This window comes from Lepisosteus platostomus, chromosome 8, assembly GCF_059453375.1.
Source record: "Lepisosteus platostomus isolate fLepPlt1 chromosome 8, fLepPlt1.hap1, whole genome shotgun sequence".
NCBI classification, from domain to species: domain Eukaryota; kingdom Metazoa; phylum Chordata; class Actinopteri; order Semionotiformes; family Lepisosteidae; genus Lepisosteus; species Lepisosteus platostomus.
The window spans coordinates 24,126,401-24,139,611 of NC_142618.1; the positions used below are offsets into that span (position 1 = coordinate 24,126,401).

General features: G+C 37.3%; 1 protein-coding gene across 1 annotated transcript in view; it reads left to right on the top strand.

The window, feature by feature from the left end:
* Positions 1-13,211, top strand: part of phlpp1 (PH domain and leucine rich repeat protein phosphatase 1) — a 112,402-nt gene that overhangs the window by 50,866 nt on the left and 48,325 nt on the right. Inside the window, exons 2-3 of the mRNA XM_088642935.1 lie at positions 5,725-5,921; positions 11,971-12,096. Of these exons, the coding sequence (XP_088499061.1) occupies positions 5,725-5,921; positions 11,971-12,096 (323 nt within the window). The remainder of the gene's footprint in view (positions 1-5,724; positions 5,922-11,970; positions 12,097-13,211) is intronic.

Below are 13,211 nucleotides of genomic sequence, written 5' to 3' on the forward strand. Positions count from 1 at the left end.
TGGTCTGATACTCCTTCCATTTCAAGATGATCGCTTGCACAGTGCTCCTTGGGATGCTTGGGAAATCTTTTTGTATCCAAATCCGGCTTTAAACTTCTCCACAACAGTATTACGGACCTGCCTGGTGTGTTCCTTGGTCTTCATGATGCTCTCTGCGCTTTCAACAGAACCTTGAGACTATCACAGAGCAGGTGCATTTATACAGAGACTTGATTACACACAGGTGGATTCTATTTATCACCATCAGTCATTTAGGACAACATTGGATCATTCAGAGATCCTCGCTGAACTTCTGGAGTGAGTTTGCTGCACTGAAAGTAAAGGGGCCGAATAATTTTGCACGCCCCACTTTTCATTTTTTTATTAGTTAAAAAAGTTTCAAAAATCCAATAGATTTCGTTCCACTTCACAATTGTGTCCCACTTGTTGGTGATTCTTCACATAAAATAAAAAATTTATATCTTTATGTTTGAAGCCTGAAATGTGGCAAAAGGTTGAAAAGTTCAAGGGGGCCGAATACTTTCGCAAGGCACTGTATAGCACTTTTCTGGACACTCCACTCAAAGCGCTTCATAGGTAATGGGAACTCCCTTCCACCACCACCAATGTGTAGCATCCACCTGGATGATGCGTCGGCTGCCATTGTGTACCAGTGCGCTTACCATACATCAGCTATCAGTGGGGAGGAGAACAGAGTTCATAGACGGGGACTATTAGGAGGCCACAATTGGTAAGGGCCAATAAGTATTAGGAGGCCACGATTGGTAAGGGCCAATAGGAAATTTGGCCAGGACGCCACAGTTATGCCCCTATTCTTTTCGAGAAACACCATGGGATTTTTAATGACCAAAGAGAGTTAGGACCTCGGTTTTACGTCTCATCTGAAGGACCACGCCTTTACAGTATAGTGTCCCCATCACTATAGTGGGGCATTAGGACCCACATGGACTGCAGGGTGAGCGCCCCCCTGCTGGCCCCACTAACACCTCTTCCAGCAGCAACCTTAGTTTTTCCCAGGAGGTCTCTCATCCAGGTACTGACCAGGCTCACACCTGCTTAGCTTCAGTGGGTTGCCAGTTGTGAGTTGCAGAGTGATACGGCTGCACCACATCGAGTAACATGTATGCGGTTGATACTAAGCTGTAGGTTGACTTGTTTTGCGCATGTCTTCCAATGTTGCACTGGTCTGTGCATTAAGGAGAACTGCAGCATGAAAAAAACTAATTTTGTTTTGTTCCTTCCATGGTTGTGCTAAGCTTCAGCCACCACATTGGGGCAAATGAGTAAATCAAGTTTAAATTTGTTATTTAAGCTCTGCAACCGCAATATTAAAAAATCCCTCATTAACTGTTGCTTCTTGGCAGTGGTATTCTGAACTTTTTTGGTCTTCATCTGCGAGTCTTATCAATTGTTTCTGAATTTCAATAAAAGCAATAGTATCTCTGTTTGTGCCTTTTAAGTGAAGATTATTGAAAGTCTTTACATAAATCTACATTTTCTACATCTACAGAGAAAGTTTCTGGCAAATTTTACAGTTTATGAAGCATTTATATCATATATATATATAAGCCATGGATATCTCTTCTCCATTTTAGAGTCATTTAAATAGAATTTGTCTTGGCATTTTTGTGTATTGCCTTATACATCTTCAACTCTCACAGTCTCTTGCTGCAACAAAAAGGTGATCTTTTTTGTGAAATGCTGACTCCTGACTGACATCTTCTCCTCCATATTGTCATATTGTAAGTGCTGAAAACAACTTGACAAGCAAACACAATTTTGCATCTAAACTTAATAAGGGGGCTTATATAATGCTGTCCGGGGTGTATGTAGCAAACACTGTTATATACTGTACATTTTTGTAAGATAAATTCTAGAATTATTTTCTCTCAGAATCCACAGGGTGTTATGTTCCTGCCAACTCTTGCAAAACCATGATTGGTAAATATTTGAGTATATTGGAATAAGGTTGCCAATGTCGGTGCTACATTCCTTAATGGCTAACACACTACGATGTGAATTACAATTAAGCACATGAATGTCGTAGAAATAGTCAAATGGAATGTTATTAATCTTGAATCCCGAGACTTAAAAATATCAAAAGAATTTAATGTAGTTGAGAGAGAACTGCAATCACCTGCGCATACTAATGTGAAAATATGCAACTGAATGCCTAGCTGGGTGGAGAGCCATGCGCAAGGAACACGAGGAGACAACAGTCATGAGTTGGTGGAGGAGCCACAAATTTAAGTTTCCGCAGGCAGAGCTATAAATAAGCATGGGTTTTCCTGTGTTTGGGAAGACTGGTTCTCAATATATAAAACGGGTAAGAGTTAAATTCATAGTTTGGATAACCTGTATGTCTGTTTTCTGCGAAATGTAAAACTACATGTACAGTACTAAATAATCTGGTGAAATTGTTTTGCATCTAGGATGCAAAGTTTTGCATCAACAAGACCTCTGACTCTCATATTGCAGCTTTGGAAAGCTGGGAAGGTTTTTTCAAAGTGTTTCTCCTCGTACTTGTTAAATTTATTTTACTTGATTTACTGCTAGAAAACAAATCAAGAGTCTTGGTGGTGGGAGTGAAGCTAAGGATTAGCTGCAGGTTCAGTCTTCCACAATTCTAAGACATGCCATGTAAAGTAAAGATCCTGGATTCAGTTCATCAACTGAATGTAGCTTGGTGTTGAATTAATGTGGTATTGACAATCGTCACGATAAATATACCAATCAAGAATCATATACAAGATATCCGAATTATTAGTACTTCTGAGTTTTTCTTTTAATTTTGCAGACCTGTTTCAAAAATTGTTTCTTTCAGTTGAATATGTCCACCTATACAGAACAATTTAATGTTTAAAATACAAAGTAACATTATTTCCCCCCCCCACAAGTTTTCCCACAAGAGCGAGACTAAAATCGCAAACGCCATGCGTTGTTTAGCGCTCGTTTGTGTGTTGCTGGGGAAGTCGATGTGAAAATGAACCCTTACACTGAAGTACTTGAGGGAGGGGAAGCCAAGGCCTTTCCTGTGGTAAACTGCGTATGGAGGAAGGAAGTGATCAGCTTTGACTAACAACAGCTGATTTGTGAGCCGCACCCCTGCCCTGGTCATTCCTCAAACGCGTGCACAGAAACAAGGCCACAGCAAGAAGGTATTGAAGACGCCCATATTTCCCCAGCTTCACCCACATGGATCCTGTTCACATGAATCTCTGTGTCTGACTCTTGCTGCCATCTGAAGTGCAGCCTTGTCTCCCTGTGATGTCAGACAGGAACAATGAGAATGAATATCCTGTTGCGGTACTACTCTTCCTTTGGACAACATCACAAAGAAGTGTTTTTTTTTAAGTATTGAGTTCATTTCTTACCAAGGGACTGAAATTTCATTCTCAAATGACCTTTCACCACTAAATCAAATTATTGTATTCTCTTTGAAACTTTAAACAATAAACAACTCTGATATTAATAAATAACAAAATTGACCAATAATACTTATTCAGAACACAGAGGCTAAAACTACATTTAAAATGTCAGATATTTTTCATTCTTTCTAGGAAAGACAATAACCAAGCATTCTGAAGAGGGTTGTTCAAAGTAGCTCTCAGCATTCCACCATGCAATACATTGCCCACTTTGTCTTGTGCAAGTTTTTCAATTACTTGAAGGGCTTTTAAGGACCTGCCTGTATTCAGCTGCAAGCTGGCTATACAGACTTGTAGAGTGTAAGCAGTCTGTTTTTCCCATGAGAAGAGCTGTGTGGTTATGACATCACTGAATGAAGTGAGTGTTTATCTGCAGATTTAAATCTTAAGAGTGAAATATGCGACCTGTTAGAAATTAAACATTTTTGTCCAGTGCATCTCAGATCTGTAAAGGAAAATGCATTTTTGGTGCCCATTTTATGTCTGCTTTTAAGGCTGTGTCAGAAACTGGCTTCAATGCTGTGAAATGTGCTCTGTATTAGGTGAAAGATACTCTTTTTGCTTGTGAGGTGAAGCTGTAAGCACATGCATTCATTTGTCTTGCCTCTGTGTAAAGCCCTATTTCAAATGTACATTTACCTAGGTAGTGATGAACAGACTTTGAACCCCAAAGTCACTTATTGTATTGTCTCAGGTAAATGAGAACATTTACAAATCATTAGGTGTACATTCTTAAGTATGAGTCCAAGACACTAGTCTATCACAGGGAGCACATTCACACACGGGGACCTTCTTAGCAGTGTTAATTAACCTAATCAGGAAACTAGTTGCAATTACACAAAACTGTACTGGCAAGTGTGTTTTGGATTTGTTTTTCAAAGAGAAAAATAACCCTTTGAATTAACTAGGTTCTTAAAAAATGCTTTGCTGTAAATTTATTTCATCTTCATTTTTTGCTTTGATTTCCAGCACAAACCAAAGTTTTCTCATCATAAGGCAAGTGATCTGAAGGCACTCCCAGCACTTCTAAGTAATCTAGTATTCATCCTGCTGTGAACAGGGCTCACTCCTGTTGCTAATGATTCCCCTATGTGCTCCGTGCTCATGTGAGTAACCCAGTCAACAGCACTGAAGCTAGTTTCTGTACTCCTGAAGGTATTCACTGGCCCTTGTATGCTTCCCCAGAGCCCAGGTAACAGTTAAATTCAAACTAAAACAATCAGATCTTTGACCAATTGATCATTCTGATGAGTAATGATAGCCATAATGAAGCATTCTCTGACTTACAAAGGAAAATATTTAAATGGCGTTATTTTCAAAGAAAATGATCTCGCTTTAGATGTTTTTGCTTCGCAGAAGCTAGTACATCAGATTTGTTTTAGGTCTGTGCTTTTTCCGACTAACAAAAATATGCTATATCATTCACAACAAATGAATCGTTGGTGTACCTCCAATGTACCTTGCAGGTTAGAAAGTTTAATTCGAGGGCATATGATTAATTTAATGTCCCTCTGTAAAATCAACTTTATTATTGATTTTTTAAATGCAGCAGTACTTGAAAATTATTTATTTATTTTTTTAAGTTTATGTATAGGTGGAAAGGGGTGAAGCTTCGTAAATCTTTTTCATGTTTTCTATAGATGCTTAACGTGTTATGAGCAGTTACTGGTTGAGTGGTTATATTAACAAGCAGTAAATGGGAATGGCAATACATTTCTCATTGACACGAGTAAATGGACGCAGGGGAGGAAGAGCAGTTCTGGTTCTGTTGGGTGATGAGCTGTTGATGGATTTGGCGAATCGAGTTGGGCATTTCATAGTACATTTTACTGAAGCTGCCATGCTGCTGGGCTATGGAGCAGGGCTCCAGGCAGCAAGAGGGAAATGCATCCTTACTTAACAATGAGGGGCTGGGTGTTGCTGACAACCGTTTCCACAGCCTAAACAAATAGAAAAAATGTTGTTAAATATCTGAGTAAATCATAAACTTGTAAGAGAAGGGATGTATGGTGTAGGGGGTGAAGGGGTGTGTTTGAATGCACACACATTTTTTTTCCATTATTATCGGATTTGTTTTCAGTGGGGAGAACCCAAAACAGCATTTTAAAAAAATATATGTTTGATCTTAGGAGACACGATTTTAATATTAGATATGATTTTGTGGGGATGCATATCGGTTCTGTTTGGCTTTGACGTTTTGCTAGTATGCTGGTGTTCAGGACATGGTGTCCTGCTCCACGCTGACGCCTCTGGGCAGCGTCCTGCGCCACACTGATTGTTTGATCTGTGATTCCAGGGAAGCCTCACAGCGTTGAGAGCTCCGAGCGGATCCAGCTCTCGGGGACCTACAACATCCGTAAAGGAAAGATGCAGCTGCCTGTTAACCGCTGGACCAGGAGGCAGGCAATCCTGTGTGGCGCCTGTCTCATTGTGTCATCAGTCAAGGAAAGCCAGTCAGGGAAGATGCACATCCTGCCTCTGATTGGGGGAAAGGTGCGTTTTTAAGCCTTGATTTTCATGTGTGCCTTTTCACTCATTTCCCTGTCTTTGGTAATTTCCTGTTTTTGAAGCCTACTAGTTCTTCAGCTTTGTCAAAAAGAATACATCAAATGGTTAATATGGAGTTGCAGAGATTTATTAAAACATGTTTGTTTAATTCAGGATGTAGTATATTAATATTTTCTTCCAGATGAACATGTGTCTGGCCAGAACAATTAATGAACTTAATGACTGATTTTGTCCTGACACTGGTTAGCTTGCAGGCATCCTGGTGGTGCAGTGGTTAACATTGCTGCCTCGCAGCACTGGGGGCCTGGGTTCAATTCCTGGGGTGCTATCTGCATGGAGTTTGTATCTTCTCCCCGAGTTCGCGTGGTTTCCTCTGGGTGCTCCGGTTTCCTCCCACAGTCCAAAGACATACTGGTAGGTTAATTGGCTTCTGGGAAAATTGGCCCTGGTATGAGTGTGTGTGCATTTGTGTCTGTGTGTGCCCTGTGATGGACTGGTGTCCCGTGCAGGGTGAAACCTTCTTTCCTCCACTTGTTTGCTGGGAAAGGATCTGGATAAAGGTGTTGGAAAGTGAATAGGTTCTTAGCCTGCTTTCTATATAATATTATTTTTTAAGTACACAAAGCTCATATTAGACAAAAGCCCTTTTTACTAACATAAAATTTTGCAGCTAGGTAACTCTAGAGGTTGTATTTTTTATAATTCTGTATTTCAGAGTTTAAGAATAATATAATATTACAGTTAAACAGCTTAATATGTCTTTTTTAAGACTAGGTAGTATCACCTGTCTTCCTAGTGTAACCTTGACTAAATTAGATCAATATTATTATTAACTGGTAGCCTAGCACAATATCTGTTGAGCCAGTTCTGATGAACCCAGCTCTTTTCTAAATTACTGATTGCTATGTACTCCATTTTTTATTAAAGTCTGACAGAATCTTAATGCTGGCTTGTTCTCTTTCAAAATCTGGTCATCATTACAGGAGACAAGATAGAGATGTGATCTCTTTATTTTCTAGAAGCTGGTATGAAATATTTACTATTTAATTTAGGTTTTCTGCACAACTATAAACAGCTGTTTTTATACATCTGTGCCCTGTTCTTTAACACAAGTTTTTCCCATGTTTTTGCAAAACAGTGATATGGAACTCCTCATGGGGAGCATATTGCAATCTATAAGGTGACTTGGATATTTTAGTCAATCTAAGGTCTAAAATCGTATTAATGGTTTATATGTTATTCATAATGTACCTTAATTTGCAGATTATCCATGGCTATTAGGTACTATCTTCCTGGGTATAAATGAATCAGTCCATTCTGTCGGAACAAAAACCTTGTTGCTATTATTAATCTCCACAGAGCCATTACTTACATGTAGGTGTTTTAATCAGCAGCCAAAACACATTGGTGTTGCTCTAGAATATTTGATGATGTGAATTGGAGCTACAGTTTTTTTTTTTTAGATCTAAAAAATAAATAGGTATTAGCCAGCACTTTCCACAGCTCAGCTTTACATCTTGAGGTACAGTTAACAAATATTTTGATTTCACTTGTTAAGGAAAATTGTAGATTTTAATATAAACCCATTTGATTTCTGTTCCAGTGGAAGCAAATGGAAATCCAAGGCATACCTTGGTTAACAAAGAGGTACCATATTTGTTACAGTGCATTGGGTATTATGTTTAAGTTATTCATTTTGCTTTTGAAAACAATTAGATGTCAGCTAGAGACCAGTTATCAGAGCAATGCGGGTGCTGTAAAATAAATGTTTTAAAAAAACCTCAATCGTTCCTAAGTCATCACAGTGTCATCTCTTACGTGTCTCTTGAATAGTAAAAGAATTTAGAAGAATTAACTAACCGCAGGAGCAAGAGAGTGAGTTGGATGAGCGGGAAGGGACACTCACAGTAATAATTACACTGTTATTACTGTGCTGTAATAAACTTTATCACAGTATGATAGTGCTGCATTTCTAGTAGTTATAAAAGCAAGATGTAAAAGTGAGGAAAGTGCACTCAACTTAGAATGAAAAAGTAATATAATATAGGGTAAGCGATGATACTTTAGCACTGATCTAATTTATGTGTTCAGTATTTGTTTATATTAAAAATACTAACTACCAATAAATCACACTATTTCTGAAATTGTTAAAAAATATTCCTATGGAAATGCTTGTCTTATGATAAGCATTTTCCCCATAAGGTACTAAGTCCCACATCTGAGAATTTGCCATTCACAAAAATTTCAATGTACCTAATCATCAGGAATACTTACATTTAATAACTGGTTTCTCTGTCCTGTTTTTGTTTCTTTGATTGATAAACTATTAAGTTAAAAATTGTACAGCTTAAATCCCTTTGTATTTTGTTTTTCCTTTCACTCATATGTTAAAGAGTTGTTAGTTTTTTTTTCCTGTTTTATGTTGTGATTTCTCCACGTAATCAGTTGTCATCAAATGTGCACATAATGGTTTGTGCTCCTATGAAAATGAGAGCACCCCTAATCCCCTTTTCCACAGAAGTTGTTCTCTTCCTATTAGGAAACAGGAGTAGTAATTTGTTGTTTTCAGCCCTAGGGATAAGATGAACTATTTGTGCTCAACACCATACATACTCTTTGATGTGGGTCATTCTTCTTCAGAAACATTGTTTTTTATAAGGGGAGATTCATGTGGGCTACTCAGAGGTTTTCAAAAATGTGTAGCATTGAAATTTTTATGGTTCATGAGTATAAAACTAAAGGACTTGATCTTTTTTGGCTGGTGTGCTAAATATCTGCGTCTTGATTTTGTACCTCTAATTTGTACCTTTTGCGAATTAATAAAATACTCTACTTTGGAATCCCAATTAGCTCCTAAAGTAAAATTATTATATTTAAGAAGCCCAGAGGGAGTCCAAATTTAGAATCAGGACAGTGGCATAGATAGTTATATCAGTTCTCTGAAAAGCTAGGTTGAAAAAAAATGAGCTGTCCACTGCCCAGTAGTGAAAAAGCTGGCAGTTCTAGTTTTAAGACAACTTAAGCCTTTTTCTGTTAGGTGTTGTTAACTCAAAAATATTTAAGAACAAGAACTTTCCCTATTGATACTTTTGTTACAAAGATCATTTTTTTTAATTTAGCCATCAAGATTAAATTTGCTGTATTCTTGTATTTTGTCTCCAGTAGATCACCTCTTAATCTGCACTTTAAGCACTGTATTTTTTAGTAACTGTCTTGGTCCTGTCCATTGGTTCCAACTAGAGCATGAAGATGAGAAAACAGAGCTGCACTAAAGCAACCCAGTCCACAACTTTCTTTTTCAACATGAACTTCACTTTTCTTTGCTGATCATACCACTTGTGAAACTGTCCAAAGGCTTAATTTGCATTTCATCCAGCCACAATGTTTGGAACAATTTAATCTGGGAGTTAATCAATTTCTATTTGGCAAATTCATCTATTTTATTTTTATGTTGCCATGGAACCCTGCTTCAGAAAGCAAATTTATGAGGTCAGCCTCAGAGACCTCATTCTGTCTGAGAGAGATTGCATTCTGGTGAAAGCAAGTGGTTTTTTAAAAAGATTTTAAAAAACATTTGGAGTTAATCTCCCAAACAACTTTTGTGACTGCACATTTCCTGAAAACTTTGTTATTCCTCTTCTTGGGTGCAGCAAACATCTCATTAGCCTTGAACATCTTCATTATGGACACTTGGGTCAAAACTGAAATAACTTGTGCTGTTTTTATGTATAGTTGCTGAGGATGATAATATTTTGCTCAGATCTTCAGGCAGTTCTCTGGCTTTTCCCACAACTATGTCTTACTGAATTCTTTGCTTATACAGTATGTTCCTCCTCTAATACTTATGTTCTTCTTCTAATTCTTGGTAATAATCTAAATAACGTCCTTAAATTTCTGTTAACTTTGAGGCTTCATAATACTACCATATGATAAAAAATATGGAGAATTTGATTTGTAGTATTTCAAACTTTTTGTTTGAGGATTAATTTGAAGATTGTGTAATTAGAAACGTATGTAATCTCACTAACACACACACACCTGCAACACCAGGGTTGACCTCAAGTTTTTATAATATGGTTGTAATGTAGAGTTTTTGCAATAGCAACATGTTTTATCTTGGTTTGATATATGAGGGTGTCACTGGGCTACCATGAAGAGCTTTGCTGAGACTCTACACAAGATAATTAAAAAAATATTTTATCAAAAATAACTGCTACCAATATCAACTACTTTTCTCTGGTGTTTTTTGTATGTACATTCTCCTGTTAGAAAACATTAACATTTTTCTGCTAATGGATATTTTTTTTTCATACCTTTCTAGAGAATCCCCTTTCAGACATGTTTTTATGTTAACATGTCTAAAGTAGTGCTACATTTATGGCTTAAAAGTTTAGGGAAGTAACTTTTAAGCAGTCTAATAGACCAAGAAACTTGAGGGTTAGAAATGAACACAATACCCCAAAAACAACTATTCAGCCTTTATAATTCAGAGTGCTTACAGTTTTTGTCATTGCAATAATTACCAAGATGTGTCACTCTCTTCAGTAACCCAGGCCTTTTATTGATTTTGGCTCTTAACTAACCGACTGACTGCTAACTGGCTTGCACTCGTAACTGAACTACAGCTTTTAACTCTACATCTGCATTGCAACTTAGTAGTTTTATATGATGCCTTCATTCTTTAGATTTTTGTTTAGGCACAAATGAATAAAACTTGCATGTGCAGTTCATTGCCTGCTGTAATGTGATCAGCATCCACCAGACACCTCCCAAATCACACTGGTCCTCTTCTAAAAAGCAATCTTAAATATCTTAGATCTAAGTGCTGCTTACAGTTCTGTTACCATATTCTACTTGTTAATTTGGTGAGATTGTTTGACATCTATAGTACTGCCTTTAATTTATTGAAACTTATTGTTTTTTTGTCCATCATTCTTTTTTCTCTTGGTGGTTTTAGTTCTGAGGTTTGTTTGGTTATATCGGATGTTCTGCAGGGCTCAATACAGGGCCTTCTACTGTTAAGTCTGAAGCGACACCTAAGTTATCACATGTTCAGAATTTGGAAGCTAGAATTGTCACCCACAAGTGATCACATAATTCCTGATGTCTCGTGGAGTCCTTGCAGTAGGTTCCTTACAGATTTTTGGTTTAATTTATGATCTGCCTGTTTGTAGTATAATCTCTAAATGGCGTGACTCTCCAGTATCTAACCAATTTGTGATCCGCTTAGCCTCTTTAACATAAAACCTCTTGCTTTTTGCTCAACTGTGTGCCCACACTGTTCCTCTATACTCAAGGCAATTTGCCGGCATGCCCCAAAGCTGTGGACCACTATCCCCAAAGATAGAGTGTAAAGTCTGCTTTTTCAGAAAGATTTTTTACTGATTGTTTTTATTGACCATTTTGCTTGGCTTAACATTTTTGAGATGGTTACTTGTTACTGTTTATGACCTGTCCCACTAGCAAAAAAGGTTAGTGCACTTTGTATCTGAACTTTTGGCCTGTCAGGACTTCTAAGTTCTGTAAATAGCAATGAAAACCTTTTCAGTTATTCTTGTATCACAGGAAGCCTTCTTACAATATATGAGCACTGACTACTATTTTATATAAAACAATCTGGCCAACAAGAGTTGAAAGAACTATATAAAATTCTCTAGTACATCTGTATAAGAAACACATCTATTATTTTTAAATAATCTTACATTGTAATGTTATTGATTCTGTTTGAGCTTAGCATTCATGTTTTTAAACTTGTCTTTAAACAAGTACTTCATGATATACAAGTAAAAACACTGATTACATATGTTTTTTTGAAGGAATGAAGAAAGGAGCACCAGTAATGAATTTGTTACGTAGGTGAACTATGGCTGTGTGATATGTCATTCCTGCTAATTAAAACACATTAAATGATCATTTCTGGTTATGAGCTCCCTGAGCCTAGGACATCCTCAAAAGATATAGATATGTTGTTTCCTATGTTTGCAATTATCAAATGTAAAGCTTGATGTGCCTTTATTTTTATTTTTTTTTGCAGGTAGAAGAAGTGAAAAAACATAACCACTGCCTGGCTTTCAGCTCTTCGGGGCCACAAAGCCAGACCTATTACATCTGTTTTGAAAACTTCACCGAGCACTTACGATGGCAGCGGCAAGCTTCCAAGGTGAGGCTATCGTGAGCTATGCTTCTTCTGTGAAAATTAGATCGCTCTGTGAGAGCAGCATATGTAATTGTACCTTCTGCTAAAGACGACCCCCCCCCCCCCGCCCGCCACAGCCTGGCAGCGTGGATTGTCATTGTGTGCCTGTTCAGCAGTTGAAACATCAGAAGATTACAGTAGGTCATGAGACTGAATATGTAGTCTTCCTCTCTTGTGATATTTTCTTGATTTGGTGTGCAGTTACTTTCACTCTTGGGGGTTGATATGTCTTTTTCCTTATTTTGTCCGACACATTTTAATGGCCTTTAGATTGTTGACTTTCATTTCATCACTGGATACCGAGGTGAAATGTGTGGGAAGCTGCTGTGTGCAGTGATGCACTCTTCTAATTTCCCTCATTTTGCATTAGGTGTCTTACTAAGGGCCAGTTGTATAGAATTCATATGTATACATTTGTATTAGCACACTATTAGGGCCTTTTTCTTGAGAAAATTCCTCCGTTTCCATAAGCTTGCTATCACTGAATGAGCAATTTGGCACGTAAAGGCCTAAAGCAGCTTAATGTTCATACATTGCTGGCTGAGATATTTTTAACATTAACATAAACCACTGGTAACTTCCACCGCTGATCTGAAAAAATAAAATCTAATATCACATTAAATTCAAAATGTAACCATAATTTGTTCTCAGGGTAATTAAAATTAGACAGGGGTATTGTCTCACCAAAATTGAAATGGTTCCCATGGGTCTGTTTAGTAATTTGTGCTCCCCAGTAAGAAATAAAGGAATTGTAATTTTAATGCATATTGTTAGAGCCAAGGGGTATAAACCTGAATTTTTTAGTAGCTTTAGTAGCTTAAATATTTAATGTCCTTTTATTTTCAGCTGACATGAATACCATTAGTATTTGTTGGAGTTGCAGAAATATTTGCACATTGTCATAAATGAGATATTTCATAACAGTATGATAGTGTCACTCTACAAAAGTAGATATTTTTATCAAATACATTTAGCTACAATTAATCATTAAACTTTATATACTAGTGAGTAAGTGAGTTTTACACACATGTTCATAAAGTTGTGAGTAACAAGGTAAGCACTTTCAAAGCAAAATGGGT